This window comes from Cydia pomonella, chromosome 14, assembly GCF_033807575.1.
Source record: "Cydia pomonella isolate Wapato2018A chromosome 14, ilCydPomo1, whole genome shotgun sequence".
In the NCBI taxonomy this organism is placed as follows: Eukaryota; Metazoa; Arthropoda; class Insecta; order Lepidoptera; family Tortricidae; genus Cydia; species Cydia pomonella.
In genome coordinates this window covers 10,806,781-10,827,034 of record NC_084716.1, presented here as the reverse complement: position 1 = coordinate 10,827,034, position 20,254 = coordinate 10,806,781, and the positions used below count along the sequence as shown (strand labels likewise).

At 39.3% G+C, this 20,254-nt stretch overlaps 3 protein-coding genes and 1 pseudogene across 3 annotated transcripts in view; 2 read left to right on the top strand and 2 right to left on the bottom strand.

Moving 5' to 3' along the window:
• Positions 1-2,659: 2,659 nt before the first annotated feature.
• Positions 2,660-20,254, top strand: part of LOC133524940 (uncharacterized) — a 52,972-nt gene continuing 35,377 nt past the window's right edge. Inside the window, exon 1 of the mRNA XM_061861103.1 lies at positions 2,660-2,891. Within this exon, the coding sequence (XP_061717087.1) occupies positions 2,844-2,891 (48 nt within the window). The 5' untranslated portion in view covers positions 2,660-2,843. The remainder of the gene's footprint in view (positions 2,892-20,254) is intronic.
• LOC133524934 (cytochrome P450 6B7-like) lies at positions 2,889-7,150 on the top strand. Its single transcript, XM_061861096.1, has 3 exons — positions 2,889-4,681; positions 4,947-5,200; positions 6,544-7,150. The coding sequence occupies exons 1-3, from the start codon at positions 3,567-3,569 to the stop codon at positions 6,720-6,722; spliced, it is 1,548 nt and encodes a 515-aa protein (XP_061717080.1). The 5' UTR covers positions 2,889-3,566; the 3' UTR covers positions 6,723-7,150.
• Positions 7,991-10,593, bottom strand: LOC133524931 (cytochrome P450 6a2-like). The gene is made up of 3 exons (XM_061861094.1): positions 9,281-10,593; positions 8,736-8,989; positions 7,991-8,260 (listed from the first exon to the last, which is right to left on the bottom strand). The coding sequence occupies exons 1-3, from the start codon at positions 10,396-10,398 to the stop codon at positions 8,082-8,084; spliced, it is 1,551 nt and encodes a 516-aa protein (XP_061717078.1). The 5' UTR covers positions 10,399-10,593; the 3' UTR covers positions 7,991-8,081.
• Positions 14,065-19,610, bottom strand: LOC133524933 (cytochrome P450 6a2-like; annotated as a pseudogene).

Below are 20,254 nucleotides of genomic sequence, written 5' to 3'. Positions count from 1 at the left end.
AGAAGAAAATCGCGTAATAAAAAAAGTTTTTTTATTTACAATAACAATATGGATATATACAGATGATTACTATACCTAACTTATATCTAAAAAAGCTTATATTTTAGTATTTAAATACGATCCGGAATATACAGTTACATTTTTTCTGTTTGCTCACGGGCACCATGTATTTATTTACGCGTGTTTGTGATATGAATGAAATGTGTGTCGAATAATGGCAACTAATAAGCAACAACATAATGCTAAATGACAATCAAAGAATCTGCCAAAAATAGTATTGTATGTAGGCTCCCCAAAGTAACTTTTTCTGACTGTTTCTCCTTAAGCTAGAATGGTTACTGTATAGTGGGTAACCATTTATATGCCTCGATATGACATAACGAAACGATATGCTTATTTACAGTTTTGAGGAAACATTTTATTAAACGATTCCTTTTGATCGTTGTTAGTGCCAGGTTAAAATCAAATATACAATAGAAAAAACTTCTTATTATATAACTATCAAAGTCGTATTAAATAAAACTTGTTATTGTCAATTTCTATCACAGTTAAAATCAGAAAAAAATATTGTTTACAAAACTTGACCTTTTTATGTAGAGAGATAAAGTAAATTTGCACATGTTTATACATACTGTTGTTTATATTTTTCTATTGGACTTTCGACTAGTGAAGCATCATGGAACTTTATATGTATATTCTATAACTAGTTATATTTTATCCTCGTAAGGCCCTCAATACAAAATTTTCCTGTTTTTTTTTCTCCTCAATACAAAATTTGAACCTTGTTGTTTAGTAATTTGGGATGATATTCGTTTTTTTGGAAAGCACAAAAACAAAAGAAATGCTTCTTTATTTGGTTTATTAGGTTGAAATAGAGTACATTGGGCCTTACGAAGTTATAAGAATCGATAAATTATGAAATGTACTGTGCAAATGAGCGAGTGTTAGGTATCCAATTTTAGCTTAAGCGTTATTTTATATAAAGTTTTCATTAATAAATGATTATTTTAGTATAACTAGTTTTTACTTTACTGTAGAATGCATTGGTTACCTCACGGTTATCCTTTCATTTCTCCCCAAGCATTCGAACAAATGTTGCACTTGTGGCTTGGCCGTTTCGTTACTACAAGAAGTGTTGTATTTAAAAAAATGAATAGTGAATATTTTTTACATTACGCCCATGTGACGGTAGCGAAACGCCCAACCCATATATTTTGTTAGAAGTATCTCCACCTTCCGTAGTTAGAAGCTTGGCTCTACAAGAGATCTGATAACTTTTTGACAGTGTGAGCCTTATGGTTTCGTCTTGGCAACATTTTACATGATTTTTTTTTGATGGGATGTTTTATACTTATTTTACTCAAATTAATACCTATCAAATAACAAGAGTAATCTTGTTATGTATTATCGTCGAGCGGTTCCATGGGGTATTAGTGAAACACCTTATGTGTGATACGATATTATAAGAACGTATATTCATTAAAACCTGCCTATACACGTCAGGTTGCGCTGACACACGCAATATGGCGTTTATGTTACAGTAAACCATTGTGTTACTGTTAAACACAAAGTGGCTAATTGTCATATTACACCTATCTGTTAATTCATCATACTACAACTATTGTTCATATGTACTAGGCACTGGTACTAGGTATCATATTAAATTCATGTATGTCGTCGCAGTCCGTATAATATTTTGTAGTTGGTTACAAATAATTACTAACGTATTACAGAAGGTGTACATATTATCTATGTTTATTTCTACAATTTGAGGTGTCTTTAATTATGCTGCTTGGATTCCAAAAGTATGGATTTCAAAAGAAAAGTCTATGCTCAAAGGGCTATTGAAAGAGAATTTGAGTTGACGTTCCCTGCGATGACAAATGAAGAATGAAATAATCCGCAGAGAATTAATGTTATGTGTAATAGCGGAGCACATGTTTTGTAGCGCCCATGTCCGCTGGGGAAAGGCTCTTGACTGGCTACTACGTACGGGAAGTAAACCCCTGGAAAGGTGCTCTGCGAATGTCAAGATCACTGGAAATAATTGAATTGGGACTCCTCACGACCAATCATTAGTTCTTTGAACTAGCAAGGAACATGCTTCAGTTAATTCGATAAATAGCGAAACGCAAGGACCAAAATGATCATTTTTTGCCGACTAAGCGGCCATCTGATTAGTCGGTGAAACCCATAGTCGGTACATCACTAGTTTACCTGTAATTTTCTCCATATCACAAAGGGTAAGGTGCAAAAGTATAAACATACCACCACGCTAACTTTCCACAAACTTGGCAGAAAGAACGCATACATATTTTATTTATTATATATCCTTATAAGCGCCATACTTGACGCAGCACTTGGCATGTAAACATTGTAAACTTGGCGTGGTCCGACTGTCTTTGACACGGACTGGCGCGGGCTACTTGTGTCTTAGGCCGTGCACATGCACTGGTTGCTTTCCGCGAGTGGCTTGCGGTGGCACATGCTCAAGCAGCTGGAATCGCTCGCTTCTATATACAGCTGTTTATACTATACATATGCCTCGATATGTGCCAGTTATATGCGCCATGTGCAAGATAAATAATCCGCGCTTTTACTGTCGTCGTATGCAAATGTAGTCGTATGTAATGTAGGTTCGAGCAAAGAACATATCACTGCGTTTTAGGTTCGATATTCTAAACCTTTTCGCTAGAAATTAATATTTTATTCTTATATGTCATTTAATGTCATTATGCCATGTTAGTTTGACGCTTTCCTTCGCAATATCGGTGTAATGTTTAAAATACCAAGTTTTTCAAGATATTTCTCATCAATATCCCAATGATGAGAGCAGAAAGAAAATGTTGCAGTCGTTGCAGATAGCCGCCTTCGCTTTGTTATGGATTGCCGTAAGTAAAACGTAATAAATGACACAAATTAAAAGTTGCACGATTTTTACACATTATTTTATTATTAACTTAAACGGGACCTAAATTTAACTCAGCTTTAAAACTAAATGTTCGCAATGTACAAAGGCGAACTCTCGAAAGGCGTAGTCTCGAAGAAACACTAAAACATTAAACATCACATGACATTAAAACATCTATTGCGCGAGTTTTCTGAACTAGCCGCACTTCATTTTGTTTATTCGTTTGAACGGTTTAGCGGTGGCAGCTTGGTTCCATTTTTATCACTTGTCATTATTATACCCGTCACTTTCGCGCTTACATACTAGCTCCATTGGTACTAGCCGACCATATTAGCTCTACCTATAGGGCTTGATTTCCGATTGATCTTCAAAATGGCGAAGTCGTCTCGAAACATGCTTCACAATTATGCAACAACACTAAACATTAGGTACATAATTATGCGCAACATTGATAGTGGCCCTTAGTGATTAATTATTGATAACCTACTGGATAAGGCGATGTCGTTTGACTTAAAATACTAGTGATATGTGCGCGTCTGCGCAGCGTGCCAACAATTATATTTCTGTGGTGCCGACTGCCGACGCTTTCCATAAGTCCTGTTTAGAAATATTATTGAATATTTGATTTTGTTACACTTCCATTGTGTATTTTACAATGTTGTGGTTATTAGTGGGTTTATTAACAGTAGTACTATTGTTGTACTTTTACGGAACGCGGACTTTCGGCTACTGGGCGAAGCGTGGGGTCAAGCACGATGCTCCTATACCGTTCTTTGGCACCGCGAAACGACAGTTCCTCCAGCAGATAGCCTTCTCCGACATTTACGATGAGATGTACCAGAAGTATCCCAACGAAAGATTCGTCGGATACTACCTCATGACTACTCCGCTCCTGATTTTAAGGGATCCCGAATTGGTTAAGCATGTTTTAGTGTCAGACTTTAACTATTTCTATTCAAGAAACTTGCACCCGATCGACGATAACCCTGAACTGTTATTGAACAATCTGTTTTCCTGTGAAGGAGATCTCTGGAAGTTGTTGAGACAGAGGATGACGCCCGCCTTCTCGTCCGGCAAGTTGAGGGCGATGTTTCCCCTGATCGTGGCGAGGGCCGAGAAGCTGCAGCGAGTGGCGGCCGAGGCGGCGGCGAGTGGCACCGAGGTCGACGTGCGGGACCTCATGGCGCGCTACACCACCGACTTCATCGGAGCCTGCGGCTTCGGCATCGATACTGATTCACTCAACGATAAGAACTCTATGTTCAGAAAGTTGGGTCAACGCATATTTATCCAAGACACGAGAGATGTGGTTGTATCCATTTTTAAATATGCGATGCCGAGTTTAATGAGAAGTTTCCCCTTCCTGTCACCTATTATTGAGAAACTTATGTCACAATTAGTGAAAAATATAATGAAGGAGCGGAATTATAAAAACTCTGGCAATAACGATTTCATTGATTTGCTTTTGGATTTGAAAGAAAAGGGAAAGATGGTTGGCGAGTCTCTGATGCACAAGAACGCTGACGGTACACCTTGTTTGGCTGAGAGGGAGATGGACGACGACCTGATGGTGGCTCAAGTGTTAATTTTCTTCGCCGCCGGTTTTGAGACGTCCTCCTCGGCGACCAGCTACACGCTGCACGAGTTGGCGCATCATCCCGAGCACCAGAGGAAGTGTCAGGAGGAAATTAACGCGGTTCTCGCGCGTTATGATAACAAATTATGTTATGACGCTATCAAGGAGATGCAGTATTTGGACATGTGTTTCAGGTAGTTAAAGAATACTTATAATCAATTTTCAAATAGTGATTCATATTTGATTTAATACTTGAGGCTCAATTAGACGGCGCGCGAACTCGCATGCGATGTTAGTTACATTGCGGACTACAGAGGGTACACTTAGTTCAGCCGACTGACCAAATACCGCAATGTAGTGAAACTCGCATGCGAGTTCTCGCACCGACTAAATTCATGTGTGGTTGAAGTCTGTTATTATTTTCAGTATTAGTTCAGTGTTATTCGTCATGTATTTCAGTGAAGCCATGAGAATATTTCCCTCTCTCGGCTTTTTGCAACGCAAGTGCGTGAGCACCTACACTATCCCGGGCACGGATGTGACCATCGACCCCGGGGTCAACATCATCGTCCCGGTCAAGTCGCTGCACCTGGACCCGCAGTACTTCCAGGACCCGGAGGAGTTCCGTCCGGAACGGTTCCACCCGGACAACGTCGCAAGCATCGACAAGTATATATATCTACCCTTCGGGACTGGGCCGAGAGCTTGTATTGGTAAGTTCAATGATTCGTCCTAATATGTAAATTTTCCTATAAGAACTTCAAAGCTTCTTATTAGCCCAAAGAAGTTCACTGCTAAAGGTCTGTTGGATCTATTGAGCAATAGGGAGTATTACTGCAATGTTCTTCCGTCAGAGAGCAGCACTATTACATATTATAAACCATAGAGTAACTTATACATAGTATGCCTTTAACAGTTTTTTGAGAAGTTTTCACTTTGACATAGATGCATCAAGGCGGTTTGTTTACAGAAGCCTACCGCGAAACGCAAAAATAGAAATTTCGTTATCTAGGTACCTCTTTATCGCTCGAATATGCAAGAGTGATCCAAGGAGAGGAGGCAGATAACGAAACTTCGATACTCGAGTTTCACAATAGACCCCCAGTATGTGCTAGAAACGCCCCGTACGAAGATTTTTGTGTAATATCCCCTATTGCTGTAGGCTTCACATGGTTATGATAACATGAAACATTTTTTTGCCGGAGGCAAAACTCTTTTTCTGTAGAACAAGCGGTGAACATCTAAAGCAGTACTCATAATAACGCTATCTTTCAAAACGCTGATTTGAAACATCGAAGCAAGCCTCAAAAATGCATAATAGTTATTTATTTTACAAGGGCGCAAGGTTGTAAAAGTGGAATCTTGAGCGTTGGAGTGTTTCGATGCACGAGGGTTGAACAAAATTTGCTACCGAGTGAAATACAAAATTTTCACCACACCAACGCGAGGAAAATATTAACTGTAAAACATTACAAATTAAAGCCAAATGATCGCTTTTAAATTTTTATAATTCAAAATTATTACTTAAAAGTTAGTTCCATCAGCCAATATTCGGTACCAACTCAACATTTGCATCAAGTTTGCCACTCTTGTACTTTATCATCAGTTTTTGAATAATACCTAAAGAGATTTTGATGAGCTGGTGTGGTAAAGGCCCTCTTGATTGTTCAAAAACGAATGAGAAAATTGCATTTTATCCACAAGTGGGGCAAATTTTGAGTGGTTTCCTTACGTTAGCTGGTAGAAATTAGTTTTAAATGATGATTTATATGATGTTTTTTTTTATTACGTTGGATTTGATTTGGTGTGATATTTTTTGGTGTTTCATAGTTTATATTTTCCTGGCGTTGGTGTGGTTAGACATTTTGTGTTTCACTCGATGGCAAAGTGTGTTTAATCCTCGTGCCTTGAAATGAAACCCTCGCAATGCTCATGATTCCACTTCTCTAACCACTCGCTAAGGTCGTGGTTCAATTTTTTAAACCTTCCTACATGCCGCTTTTTTATTAACGGAAAGTGACAGTCTCAGTTGACAAACTTTATTTTATATTTCCAGGTGAGCGCCTGGGCTATATGCAGTCGCTGGCCGGGTTGGCCGCGGTTCTGAGCCAGTTCTCAGTGGCGCCCTGCAGGAGCACAGTCCGTAAACCCATAGTTGACCCCACGGTTATGTCTGTACAGAGTGTCAAGGGAGGCCTGCCGCTCGCCCTCACCCCTACGAAGAAGACTCAATGAAGTCCGCCACCTGCCGATTTTCAACAATTCACTTGCATTTCATTGGCTGTTTAATAATGTTATATGACACTGTGTGACAGGAACAATAAACTAAACCACTATCAATACTATTACGCTGTCCCTGTCACCTATGTATGGGCCTCTGCAACTCCAATTTTTCTAAATACAGGAAGACCAGGTCAAAGTCTACATTATATGCGAGAAGTAATATTAATATAATAGTGAAATTTTTGCTTTGATTGAATTATTGATGTAGGAATGGAACGTAAGAGGATAGCGTGAAATGGAACATAAGGGAGAGAGAAGGATGACAGTAGGTGCGAGAGGGACGGGGAGAATGATTTGAATAGTGAGCGAGCAAACGTGTGTTCTGAGAATAAAATATTAATAAAAATTTTGCTATATAAATAAAGCCAAGTTAAATGCTATTTTGGTTTTTATTCGGATGCCTATCAAAATTCCACATTTATTTTGTCTCCATATGAATATATAGGGTTGATGGTCGGTGGCAGTATATTGAAGGCGTAATAATAGAATTGTTTCATTTGTTATTAACTATTTATTAAATTGAATTGTGTGATAACTTCAGATGAGAGTTCACTGGTCAAGGTGACTGACAGAACTTTTACAAGCCAAATATTTAGTCTTCATAATTACCACGAGCACTTATCTCGAACGTGATTCTAGTGTAATGTAACATAATCACACTCAAATACTTAATTAGTTTATAAATAATTCATATTTATAACAACTCAACAATATATGATGTCACTGACTGGTAGCAAGACCGATAAGATTTGATTAAAATTTGTGGCTTATCTGTATTTAAGAATTTAGAGACAAATAAATTACACTAAAGAAGTTTTTGAAAAATCACGTTTTACGCATACTAATGCGCAGTTTTGCACACACAAAATTTTAAGCTTAGCGGGTTTTTCGCCTTTGGTTAAATTTTTACATTGCGACGGCCCCTAGTTTTTAGTTTATTTTATTTATTTTCTTTTGAATCTAATCATTAGTCCAGTCGTAATAATCGGATCTAGCTAACTGCACAGACTCGGCTATGATAGTGTGGTTGTGTCAATATCATGGTCAGATCGTAGATTTTGATCTTTTCATGAAATGACATTTTAGAATTGATCACTTCATGATATGGTTAGGTTAGACTTTTTCACGATGTGGCCAACCGACAATTTCATGAAATTATTTGCCACATCATGAAATAATCAAATCTAAGATCTGGCCACGACGTCAACACAAACGTCAAGTTTCCATGAAAGTATGACGTTTATTGCGGTAATTTCATACTTTGTCACGTCAAAGTCAATGCAGAGTTGATTTAGACAGACTTCAGTGCCTTCACTGGGTCTTTTTCCTGGCGGTAAGGGCCAGGGGTAGGCCTCCCTTGACGCTCTGGACGCCCAAGACTCTGGTGTCTATGATCGGTTTGCGGCGCGTGCTGATGCTCGGAGCCACCGAGAAGTGGCTCAGCAGGGCAGCGAGACCGGCCAGTGATTGCATGTAACCTAGACGCTCTCCTGAAAATATATTAGAAAAAAATCAAAATACTTTATCAGACTAGCTCTTTTTACGCGCATAGGGAGTGTGCAAGAACTATATAGGGCCCCACTTTATTTGCCCCAAGCGTAAATGACAACTTTACTTTTTACTTTGCGACTGAAGCAGTAATGGGCAGGCTATATGGTCCGGAAAATGGATGAGCGCTGGGGTAGAAATTCCTTGAGTGGCGAACCCGTACTGGAAAACGCAGCGTGGGGCGGGTCCGACTAGATAGGACTCTACTAGACTCGTAAGGGTCGCGGGGAGTCCGTGGATGTAGTCTGCACGAGACCGCACTCGGTGGCGATCATTTACTGAAACCTAAAACGCTCTTAAATCGTAACGACTCGGTAATTAAGTAAGTACTTTGAATTTGTTACGTCTGTTAAAAATAGGAAAATTGTTAAGACATTTTCCTCACTATGAATTTATAATTTATGGAGAAAATCTCACCAATACAAGCTCTCGGTCCGGTCCCGAAGGGCAGATATGTATACTTGTCGATGTAGGCGACGTTGTCCGGGTGGAACCGTTTCGGACGGAACTCCTCCGGGTCCTGGAAGTACTGCGGGTCCAGGTGGAACGATTTGACCGGGACGATAATATTGACCCCGGGATCGATGGTCATGTCCGTGCCTGGGATGGTGTACGCTTTCACGCACATGCGTTGCAAAAAGCCGATGGAGGGGAATATCCTCATGGCTTCACTAGAAATATAAATAATGATCTGTTAATTAACTTAGATAAATAGATCTTATAGAAACTTAGAGATAGAAAATGAATATAATTATTTGTTGATTAGATAGATCTTAGATTTGCAGGAGTCTCCCCTTCGCGAGACCTCCTCTCGCGGTGGAGACCACTAGCGGTTGATGCTCAGAGGCATGGTCCTACCATAGAGAGCTCAGGTGTCGCTTGTGAGAGGAGCCTTGATCTCCGCACCGGGTCATTCCTGGTGAAAAGGTTATGTTTCCTAGCTCGGAAAAATTATCTCCTACCTGAGACACATTTCCAAAAACTTCATCTCCTTGACGGCGTCATAAGATAATTTGTTATCATGACGCTCTAGTACCGCGTCAATTTCTTCCTGACACCTCCTCTGGTGCTCAGGATGGTGCGCCAGCTCGTGCAGCGTGTAGCTGGTCACTGCAGAGGACGTCTCGAACCCGGCAGCGAAGAACACGAACACTTGTGCCACCATGATTTCATCATCCATCTCAATCTCAGCCACACAAGGACTGCCATCAGCTTTCTTATACACCAGAGATTCGCCTATCATTTTCCCTTTCTCTTTCAAATCCAAAATCGTGTCGATGTAATCATTCCTGCCCGAATTTTTATAATCTCGCTCCTTCATTATGGTTTTTACCAACGTCATAATAATTTTCTCAACCTCTGGCGCAAAGAAGTGAAAACTAGTCATCAAATTGGGCATGGTATATTTAAGGATCGCTACAATTATATCTCTTTTTTCTTGAATAAATATGCGTTGACCCAGCTTTCTGAACATGCTGTTCTTATCACTGAGTGTGTCAGTGTCGATGCCGAAGCCGCAGGCGCCGATGAAGTCGGTGGTGTAGCGCGCCATGAGGTCCCGCACGTCGACCTCGGTGCCGCTCGCCGCCGCCTCGGCCGCCACTCGCTGCAGCTTCTCAGCCCTCGCCATGATCAGGGGAAACATCGCCTTTAACTTGCCGGTCGTGAACGCGGGTGTCATCCTCTGCCTCAACAATTTCCAGAGATCGCCTTCACTGGTAAACAGATTTTTCAATAAGGGTTCAGGGTGATCGTCCATCGGGAACACGTTTCTGGAGGAGAAGTGGTTGAAATCAGACACTAAAACGTGTTTAACTAATTGGGGATCCCTTAGAATTAGCACCGGAGTAGTCATGAGGTAGTATCCAACGAATCTTTCGCTGGGATACTTCTGGTACATTTCATGGTAAATGTCAGCAAAGGCTATTTGCTGGAGGAACTGTCGTTTCGCGGTGCCAAAGTATGGTATGGGAGCATCGTGTTTGACCCCACGCTTGGTCCAGTAGCTGAAAGTCCGCGTCCCGTATGAATAAATCAATATTATTACAATTGCTAATAATCCTACTAATAGCCACAACATAGTTAAACACTAATTTAAATATTTAATCGGAGTACGAAGAAGATCAGCTTTTACGCCGAATAACAAATAAAATGTGTGAGCCTTGTAGGTACCTATCACTTTATCGTATATTGACTAAGTAATTAATTGGCATTATCTACGTGATGATGATACTAGTGTTGGTTAAGACTCAAGTCCTTTGAGTCCTCTGCTTTAAGACTCGACCCAGTTTTTCAGATTCAAGTCATTAAGTCGAAACTTGAGTCCTTATCGAGAGCTGAGTATTTTGTAAAGACTTGAGCCCTTTGTATTCTAACAGGCATTGTCTCTACGTTAAATTCATGGGTTATGCATAAATCATTAAAAAAATTCAATTTTCTTTTGCGTTACTTGTAGATAAAACCTATAAAATTGTTGACAAAGACTTTATTCGAAGACTCGGGTCCTTTTAAGTTGCACTTAAAAAACTCAATAAAAGACTCGACTAGGGACTTAAGACACTCGGAAGTTTTTTATGCGCAGAGTTGCGTAATAACAACTGGAATTCTTCTAATTTAGACTTAAAAGACTCGAGTTTTTACCAACTCTAGATTTATTCATTATGTTCTGTGTCAAGAAGCATTATCTCGGGTGACGCTTTAGTTGGTAAATAGCGATTTAAATAGCAATAACAATAACTGCGAGAGCCACATTCGAATTGGTCTACGTTGACATTCTCGCCAATCTCTATCATAAGGCACCGAGATACTAGATGTTTTTAAGTAGGAGGAGGTCTGAGTTGATGTATGTATATTTGTTGGTGTCTTAGGTTTCTATCCAGGTTGACCTCCGCACATTTGTTGATGGCGAAGACTTCTGCCTGGAAGATTTAGGCCTGTCTGCCCATGCTGACGCTAATAGCTCTGAGCTTAGGTCTCTCACCATGGTATAATTATGAAGGCTTACTGTGACACATAAAGTGTTATTATAGTATTTTATGCAACAGTTGTATAAGAAGGATCAAAAAAGGCGAGTGGCGTGAGTTACAATGTGAGCCGGAGCCGAAGGCGTAGGCGAACATTGTAAAGGAATACGCCACGAGCATTTTTTGACCTACTTATACAACGTTGCATACAATACTTTTCCTACGAGTCAACAAAAATAAATCTTACCTTAGCATACCTTGTTACGCGCGCGGCCCGCCCTTACCGGTAAGCGACACCTTCTCGTAACTCATGAGGCCCTGGTACTTGCTACTTACTAAATTCAATTTTTGGACATTTTTTTCTCGATTTTGGCCACCGTAGCCTACGGAGACTAACAAGCAACGCTAAGCGGTCTTCGTAGTCTATGGGTGTTGCTATATTACGGGTGTCACATGCGTGTTTCTGACTTATGAAGTGATTGTTTTTACTATGCAACCAAATGAATATTTTGTAAGTTGGCAGCAATGCACTTAGTTTAAAACTGTATTCGTTTTGATTTTGTTAGGTTGGTAGCCATTAATCGCAGTAACGTTATAGCGATTAAAAGCACAAGAGCTGTTATGAGGAATAGACAATATAGACTTTTCTTGAAACCTTTTATGTATGTTCTTATATTCGTGTTAATGAATGCATAAATTACAGATAACAGTAGAGGAGTAGGAAAAATATTATAATCGCTTTTACTATAGAATAAACCGAATTATTATTCGATGTGTCTGAGTGAGCGTTCTTGATGACTTAAGAGGCCTTATTCCTACAGACGAGCGTATTTTGTAAAATGCTTCCTTTTTCATTCAAGATTACGACGTAACTATTAGTAAACTGGTAACGTACGTAAATAATCATTTCCTAAACTAGGGGCTTGAGCGGATCAAATTTTCATTTTCCCTTTTAAACCTCTTTTTTAATGAGTGTCCTTGGGAGTCTTTTTCAAATTTTGCAGTGAGAAGTGTCGTTTCGGTTCTCAATTTTGCAGTAAACAAGAATCATTTGGTACGTGAATGATTACAATTTGATTTAACATATCTTGTACGTGGGGCTGGAATGATTTAAAATGGAAGATTTATTTCAAAAATTTGATTAAAAACCTTCCGAGTTTTCTTCATTTTTTTGGTGAAAAAAGGGTTATATTTTTTTTCCGAAAATAGTACGTATATTTTGCTTTAAAAATAATATTATAGCAAACTGTAACTTTATGTTAACGAAACTTAAAATAATAACAGTATAAGATGTACTCGTACTAAGGTATTAAATAACGCTATGATCCATAATAGCGACGCTCAACTTCTCTGTTCGACAATAACTCATAAAAGATAAGAGAGTTAAGTATCGCCATCTCTCTCCCCCCCCCCCTTTTTTTTCGACCCGTCCCCCTCTCCATAAACATTAACCGGTCAATTTGTATTCTGGAGACAACGAGGAACATACCTATACCAGTTTTAGGTATTCAGAAGAGATGTCGACGATTTTTCTCAAAAAAGGCCGGTTTCCTGCAGACTACAGAGGCGCGCGGTTGGCGCTATACTCGTATTTGTGTACCTGTTGCAAATATTTTGTCGTTTGAGTATGATCATGTGGGATGCGTAGAAACGCAGTATTACTCTTCACTTATCCACTAATACCTAAGTCAAGTAACTTAGGTATTAGCTCCGGGCGTAGAAAGCAAACAAGCAGGATAAGGAGTGGTTCAGTAAAACAGTGGCAGTGAATTATCTAGTATATTATTAATTTTTTAATAGTCATGAAGTACTTTATTTTTTTCAGTAATCTGCAGATAATATACTATATAATAACAATAAAATCATATTGAGAAATATCAGATTGTTTGAGTTTTCTCATTTTCATTGCAATGTACTTCGTGACTTTTTGTACAACACAATTTGACAATCTTCACCTGCCGTTTCCCACAATGCCACACTTGATTTTCAATTTTCACAACTAGTTATATGCTTTTAGGAATATCATCTTACTTACTTATATAGTTTATGTACTATTTTCCATTCTTTTCCATCTTAGGTCCATTCACTCATCCCTAACTTCTCTGATATTGTAGTGGCAGTTAGCTATGTGTTGCTAAACTGCTAGTATAACCTATATTTTGTCATAACTCGTAACTCGTAGTTCTGGTATGTTTATCAAGGTGACATCGTAACAGTATGTCCTTACGGGATTATTATCTTGTGCGTTTTGGGGTCAACTGTAAGCCCTTTTTATACTTGACTGTACAGTATGTACCTATGGGCCTCTGCAACTCTATGATGGTCGGTGGCAATATATCGAGGGCGTAATAATGGAATTGTTTTGTTTGTTATTAACTATTTATTAAATTGACTCCATCATCATGTAACTCCTCTGGAGTTGCAGGCGTAAATAGGCTACGGAGACTGTTTGTTTACCATCAGGCGGGCCGTATGCTTGTTTGCCACCGACGTAGTATAAAAAAAATTTGAAGTGTGTGATAACTTCAGGCGAGGGTTCACTGGTCAAGGCGATCAGAACTTTTACAAGCCAAATATTTAGTCTTCATAATTACCACGAGCACTTATCTCGAACGTGATTCTAGTGAACTGTATCACACTCAAAAACTTAATTAGTTTATAAATAATTCATATTTATAACAACTCATATATGATGTCACCGACTGGTAGCAAGAGTGATAAGATTTGATTAACATATTTGTGGCTTGTCTGTTCATTTAAGAATTTAAGACAAAAAAATTGTAGAAAACAAGTTGTTGAAAAATCACGTTTTAGGCGTTTGGAGCGTTCACACTAATGCGCAGTTTTGCACAAACAAAATTTTTAGCTAAGCGGTATTTTTGCCTTTGGTTAAATTTTTACATTGCGACGGCCCCTAGTTATTTATTAATTTTATTTAGTTTCCTTTGATACTAATTATTAGTCCAGTCGTAATAGTCGGATCTAGCTAACTGCACAGACTCAGCTATGATAGTCTGGTTGTGTCAATATCATGGCCAGAACGTAGATTTTGATCTTTTCATGAAATTACATTTTAGAATTGATCACTTCATGATATGGTTAAGTAGGTAAGACTTTTTCACAATGTGGCCAACCGATCACTTCATGACATTATTTGCCACATCATGAAATGATCAATTCTAAGATCTGGCCACGACATCAACACAAACGTCAAATTTCCACGAAAGTATATATTGTGGCAATTTCACACTTTGTCACGTCAAAGTCAATGCAGAGTTGGTTTAGGCAAACTCCAGTGCCTTCACTGGGTCTTTTTCCTGGCGGTAAGGGCCAGGGGTAGGCCTCCCTTGACGCTCTGGACGCCCAAGACTTTGGTGTCTATGATCGGTTTGCGGCGCGTGCTGATGCTCGAAGCCACCGAGAAGTGGCTCAGCAGGGCAGCGAGACCGGCCAATGATTGCATGTAGGCTAGACGCTCTCCTGAAAATATTTAAAAAAAAAACAATATATTTTATCAGACTAGCTCTTTTTCTACGCGCATAGGGAGTGTGCAAGGACTATATAGGGCCCCCAGTTTATTTTCCACAAGCGTAATAAATGCCAACTTTACTTTTTACTAAGCGACTGAAGTGGTATTGGGCAGGCCATGTGGTCCGGAAAATTAATGAGCTCTGGGGTACAAAGCCTTTGAGTGGCGACCCCGTACTGGAAAACGCAGCGCGGGGCGGCCGCGACTAGACCGACGGATGATCTCGTAAGGGTCGCGGGGACTCCGTAGATGTAGTCTGCACGAGACCGCACTCTGTGGCGATCATTTACCGATACGTAAAACGCTCTTAAATTTACATTTAGGTACTTTGTCTTTGTCGTATATTCCCAGTCCTCATGTAACGACTCGGTAATTAAGTATTTTTAACTTTTTTACGTCTGTTAAAAATAGGAAAATTTTTAAGACATTTTCTTCACTATGAATTTATAATTTATGGAGAAAATCTCACCAATACAAGCTCTCGGTCCGGTCCCGAAGGGCAGATATGTATGCTTGTTGATGTAGGCGACGTTGTCCGGGTGGAACCGTTCGGGACGGAACTCCTCCGGGTCCTGTAAGTACTGCGGGTCCAGGTGGAGCGACTTGATCGGGACGATGATGTTGACCCCGGGGTCAATGGTAATGTCCGTGCCTGGAATGGTGTAGGCTTTCACGCACATGCGTTGCAAAAAGCCGATGGAGGGGAATATCCTCATTGTTTCACTAGAAATATAAATAATGATCTGTTAATTAACTTAGATAAATAGATCTTATGGAAACTTAGAGATAGAAAATGCATAGGTATAATAAAATTACTTGTTGACTTAGATAGATCTTAGATTTGCAGGAGTCTCCCCTCGCGAGACCTCCTCTCGCGGTGGAGACCACTAGCGGTTGGTGCTCAGAGGCACGGTCCTTCCATAGAGAGCTCAGGAGTCGCTTGTGAGAGGAGCCTTGATCCCCGCACCGGGTCACTCCTGGTGCAAAGGTTATAGCACGATCGGATTAGAACCAACCTTCAAATCTCTTAAAATTTGAGCTTCGGGGACCGCGAGGATCAGATGGCACAGGAAAAAGTACAAATATATATATTTACCGAGTTTTATTTGACTTATGAGCAAGGCTCGAACAAATCATACGGATGACGCAAAAGTGACGTAATTTTGCACACAGGATGATGTTTGTTTAAACCACAGTATGACATGTCGCACTAACTAACAAAATAATCGTAAATCATTCCATGGAATTTAGGGGACAGGGTGATGTGTTGAATAAAATAATCTCACGAAACTTGTTACTGTAAGCATAGAGGTATACCCAAACTTAGAGTGCTCACCTCATGGGCGTTTCTCACAGCGTTTCAACCGCTGACAGTCCCCTGCCCACATTTATGATGAATGAAGAAGATCGGTGGGTCAGTTTTGTTTATTTTAAATAATAAAGCTCTGCGCCTACAGATACATTTAAAACCCAAAGCCTTTAAAGCATTTAAAGCCTGCGGATACATTTAAAACGATCATATTAAACAACAAGTAATCTCAAAATGTATGGAGATTATTAATAAGTTTTAGTAAAACTTGATATTTGCAAAATGACATTTTATAGCGTCTTTTTATACAATAGTATAAATAAATCCTACCTACATAGAGATATAACAGCTAAACAATAACAAAGTCAGTTTATTGTTCATTTGATTGACAATGTCAGTCAAAGACGTATCTACTCATATCGATATCGTTTGATAAAGTGGTTGATAAATGATAAGTGGTAATTGTTTATGCCCGGTTCTCAGAGCGTTTCAACTGCTTACAGTCCCCTGTTCGCATTTATGTCGAAGTTCTCCAAGATTGGTATGCCATTTATGGTTATGGTAAACTAGTACCTTTCTTGTTCAAAATAACCAAAACTGATCTGACTGACAGAGGTCGAAACGCTCTGAGAAACACCTATGAAAAATAAAAATACTATTTGAAATCACCTATGAGTGGCTTGACGTCATCATGATTTGTCCTAGCCCTGCTTATGAGTCATATTTCTATGAGATGGCTTCATTTTAGGGACATTGTGCTGTAAACATTTATCGTGTGAAATTTAATAAGCTTTCATTTCGCCTTACACAATATTCACATTCAATCCATAGGTACAGAGAAAAAAACAAAAAAGTCGCATACTTTGTCCTATGCCGTCTGATCCCCGTGGTCCCCGAAGCTCAAATTTTAAGACACGTAAACAGGGATCCCAGAAATTGTAGATGTAAAATTTTATAATTATTACTGTCACTATTTTTTGAACGGGATTTAGAAATTTGGTATATGGAGGTTTTTGGGGGTATACAATCTATCTAGATTAGTCTTATGTTTGGGAAAACGCGTGTTTTCGAGATTTCCTGCGTTTTTCTTTCGACGCAGAATATGGTCGCTAATTTCGTGTCGCCGGCCACTGTCCGTCTGGTCCAGCGGGTTAAGACGCGGACTGCTAAACGAGTGTTACGGGTTCGAATCTCGCCCGGTGACTAACTTTTGTTTTTTTTTTATATGTTCAAGTTTATATATAATTTTTTAATTTTTATTGTCTTACACAAGTTTAATTTAGTAAAAAAAATGACCTATGTAATAAGAGAAATTGACAATAGATGGCGTTACTCTGTGACAAGTGCTGTAAGGTTAAAATCGATTGTAAATAATAATAATTGTCAGTTCACATTTTACTTTTTAAGTTTATGTAGATTATCACCACCATATTACAATAAATAGTTATAACCGAGCAAAGCTCGGTCGCCCAGGTACTGTATAGTTAAAAGTGGAATTCATATTCTTCTAAGTTTCCTATTAAGAGAATATCCCCTGAAAGGGTAGGTACACATTTTACAAGATGGCTGCGATTCCTCGAGGTCCCCAAATGTTAAATGATGTGGGCATGAAAAAGGGGCCTTTTATTTATATACATACGAAATTTGATGACCGTTCCAGAGATTTCGAGGTTGGTCCTAATCCGATTGTGCTATTATGTTTCCTGGTCGGGAAAATTATCTCCTACCTGAGACACATTTCCAAAAACTTCATCTCCTTGACGGCGTCATAAGATAATTTGTTATCATGACGCTCTAGTACCGCGTCAATTTCTTCCTGACACCTCCTCTGGTGCTCAGGATGGTGCGCCAGCTCGTGCAGCGTGTAGCTGGTCACTGCAGAGGACGTCTCGAACCCGGCAGCGAAGAACACGAACACTTGTGCCACCATGATTTCATCATCCATCTCAATCTCAGCCACACAAGGACTGCCATCAGCTTTCTTATACACCAGAGATTCGCCTATCATTTTCCCTTTCTCTTTCAAATCCAAAATCGTGTCGATGTAATCATTCCTGCCCGAATTTTATAATCTCGCTCCTTCATTATGGTTTTTACCAACGTCATAATAATTTTCTCAACCTCTGGCGCAAAGAAGTGAAAACTAGTCATCAAATTGGGCATGGTATATTTAAGGATCGCTACAATTATATCTCTTTTTTCTTGAATAAATATGCGTTGACCCAGCTTTCTGAACATGCTGTTCTTATCACTGAGTGTGTCAGTGTCGATGCCGAAGCCGCAGGCGCCGATGAAGTCGGTGGTATAGCGCGCCATGAGGTCCCGCACGTCGACCTCGGTGCCGCTCGCCGCCGCCTCGGCCGCCACTCGCTGCAGCTTCTCAGCCCTCGCCATGATCAGGGGAAACATCGCCTTTAACTTGCCGGTCGTGAACGCGGGTGTCATCCTCTGCCTCAACAATTTCCAGAGATCGCCTTCACTGGTAAACAGATTTTTCAATAAGGGTTCAGGGTGATCGTCCATCGGGAACACGTTTCTGGAGGAGAAGTGGTTGAAATCAGACACTAAAACGTGTTTAACTAATTGGGGATCCCTTAGAATTAGCACCGGAGTAGTCATGAGGTAGTATCCAACGAATCTTTCGCTGGGATACTTCTGGTACATTTCATGGTAAATGTCAGCAAAGGCTATTTGCTGGAGGAACTGTCGTTTCGCGGTGCCAAAGTATGGTATGGGAGCATCGTGTTTGACCCCACGCTTGGTCCAGTAGCTGAAAGTCCGCGTCCCGTATGAATAAATCAATATTATTACAATTGCTAACAATCCTACTAATAGCCACAACATAGTTAAACACTAATTTAAATATTTAATCGGAGTACGAAGAAGATCAGCTTTTACGCCGAATAACAAATAAAATGTGTGAGCCTTGTAGGTACCTATCACTTTATCGTATATTGACTAAGTAATTAATTGGCATTATCTACGTGATGATGATACTAGTGTTGGTTAAGACTCAAGTCCTTTGAGTCCTCTGCTTTAAGACTCGACCCAGTTTTTCAGATTCAAGTCATTAAGTCGAAACTTGAGTCCTTATCGAGAGCTGAGTATTTTGTAAAGACTTGAGCCCTTTAAAGAGCACTCTAATTATCAGACATAGGAATCCGCGGGGTAAAATTGTTTGACAAGTAGGGAGTTCCTGTATCGATAAACTCAACTATCGATGCTAGTTCTATATACTAGTGATCATTCAAGGGTTTGCTTGTAAAATATGTTTTTATTAAGAGTAAAAAAAAATTAAATAATAACTCAATGTACTCTTCTTCGGTTTTAAGACAAGACAATTTTATAATTTTACTCATCCCAATTTTTTTCTTCGTGATTGTCCCATTTACCCCTATAACCTCCACAGAAATTGAAACACATTTAGCCACCTGAAATGGATTTATCAGCCAAGGCGGAGACGCTTAATGCCCGAAAATATGGAACAAATTCTGTTCGTTTACTTTAACAATAGTAAATGGGACAATCACTAAGAAAAAAATTGGGATGAGTGAAATTATAAAATTGTCTTGTCTTAAAAACGAAGAAGAGTACATTGAGTTATTATTTAATTTTTTTTACTCTTAATAAAAACATATTTTTACAAGCAAACCCTTGAGTGATCACTAGTAGGTATATAGAACTAGCATCGATAGTTGAGTTTATCGACACAAGAACTCCCTACTTGTCCAACAATTTTGCCCCACGGATTCCAATGTCTGCTAATTATGGACAAAAGTATTCTAACAGGCATTGTCTCTACGTTAAATTCATGGGTTATGCATAAATCATTAAAAAAAATTCATTTTTCTTTTGCGTTACTTGTAGATAAAACCTATAAAATTGTTGACAAAGACTTTATTCGAAGACTCGGGTCCTTTTAAGTTGCACTTAAAAAACTCAATAAAAGACTCGACTAGGGACTTAAGACACTCGGAAGTTTTTTATGCGCAGAGTTGCGTAATAACAACTGGAATTCTTCTAATTTAGACTTAAAAGACTCGAGTTTTTACCAACTCTAGATTTATTCATTATGTTCTGTGTCAAGAAGCATTATCTCGGGTGACGCTTTAGTTGGTAAATAGCGATTTAAATA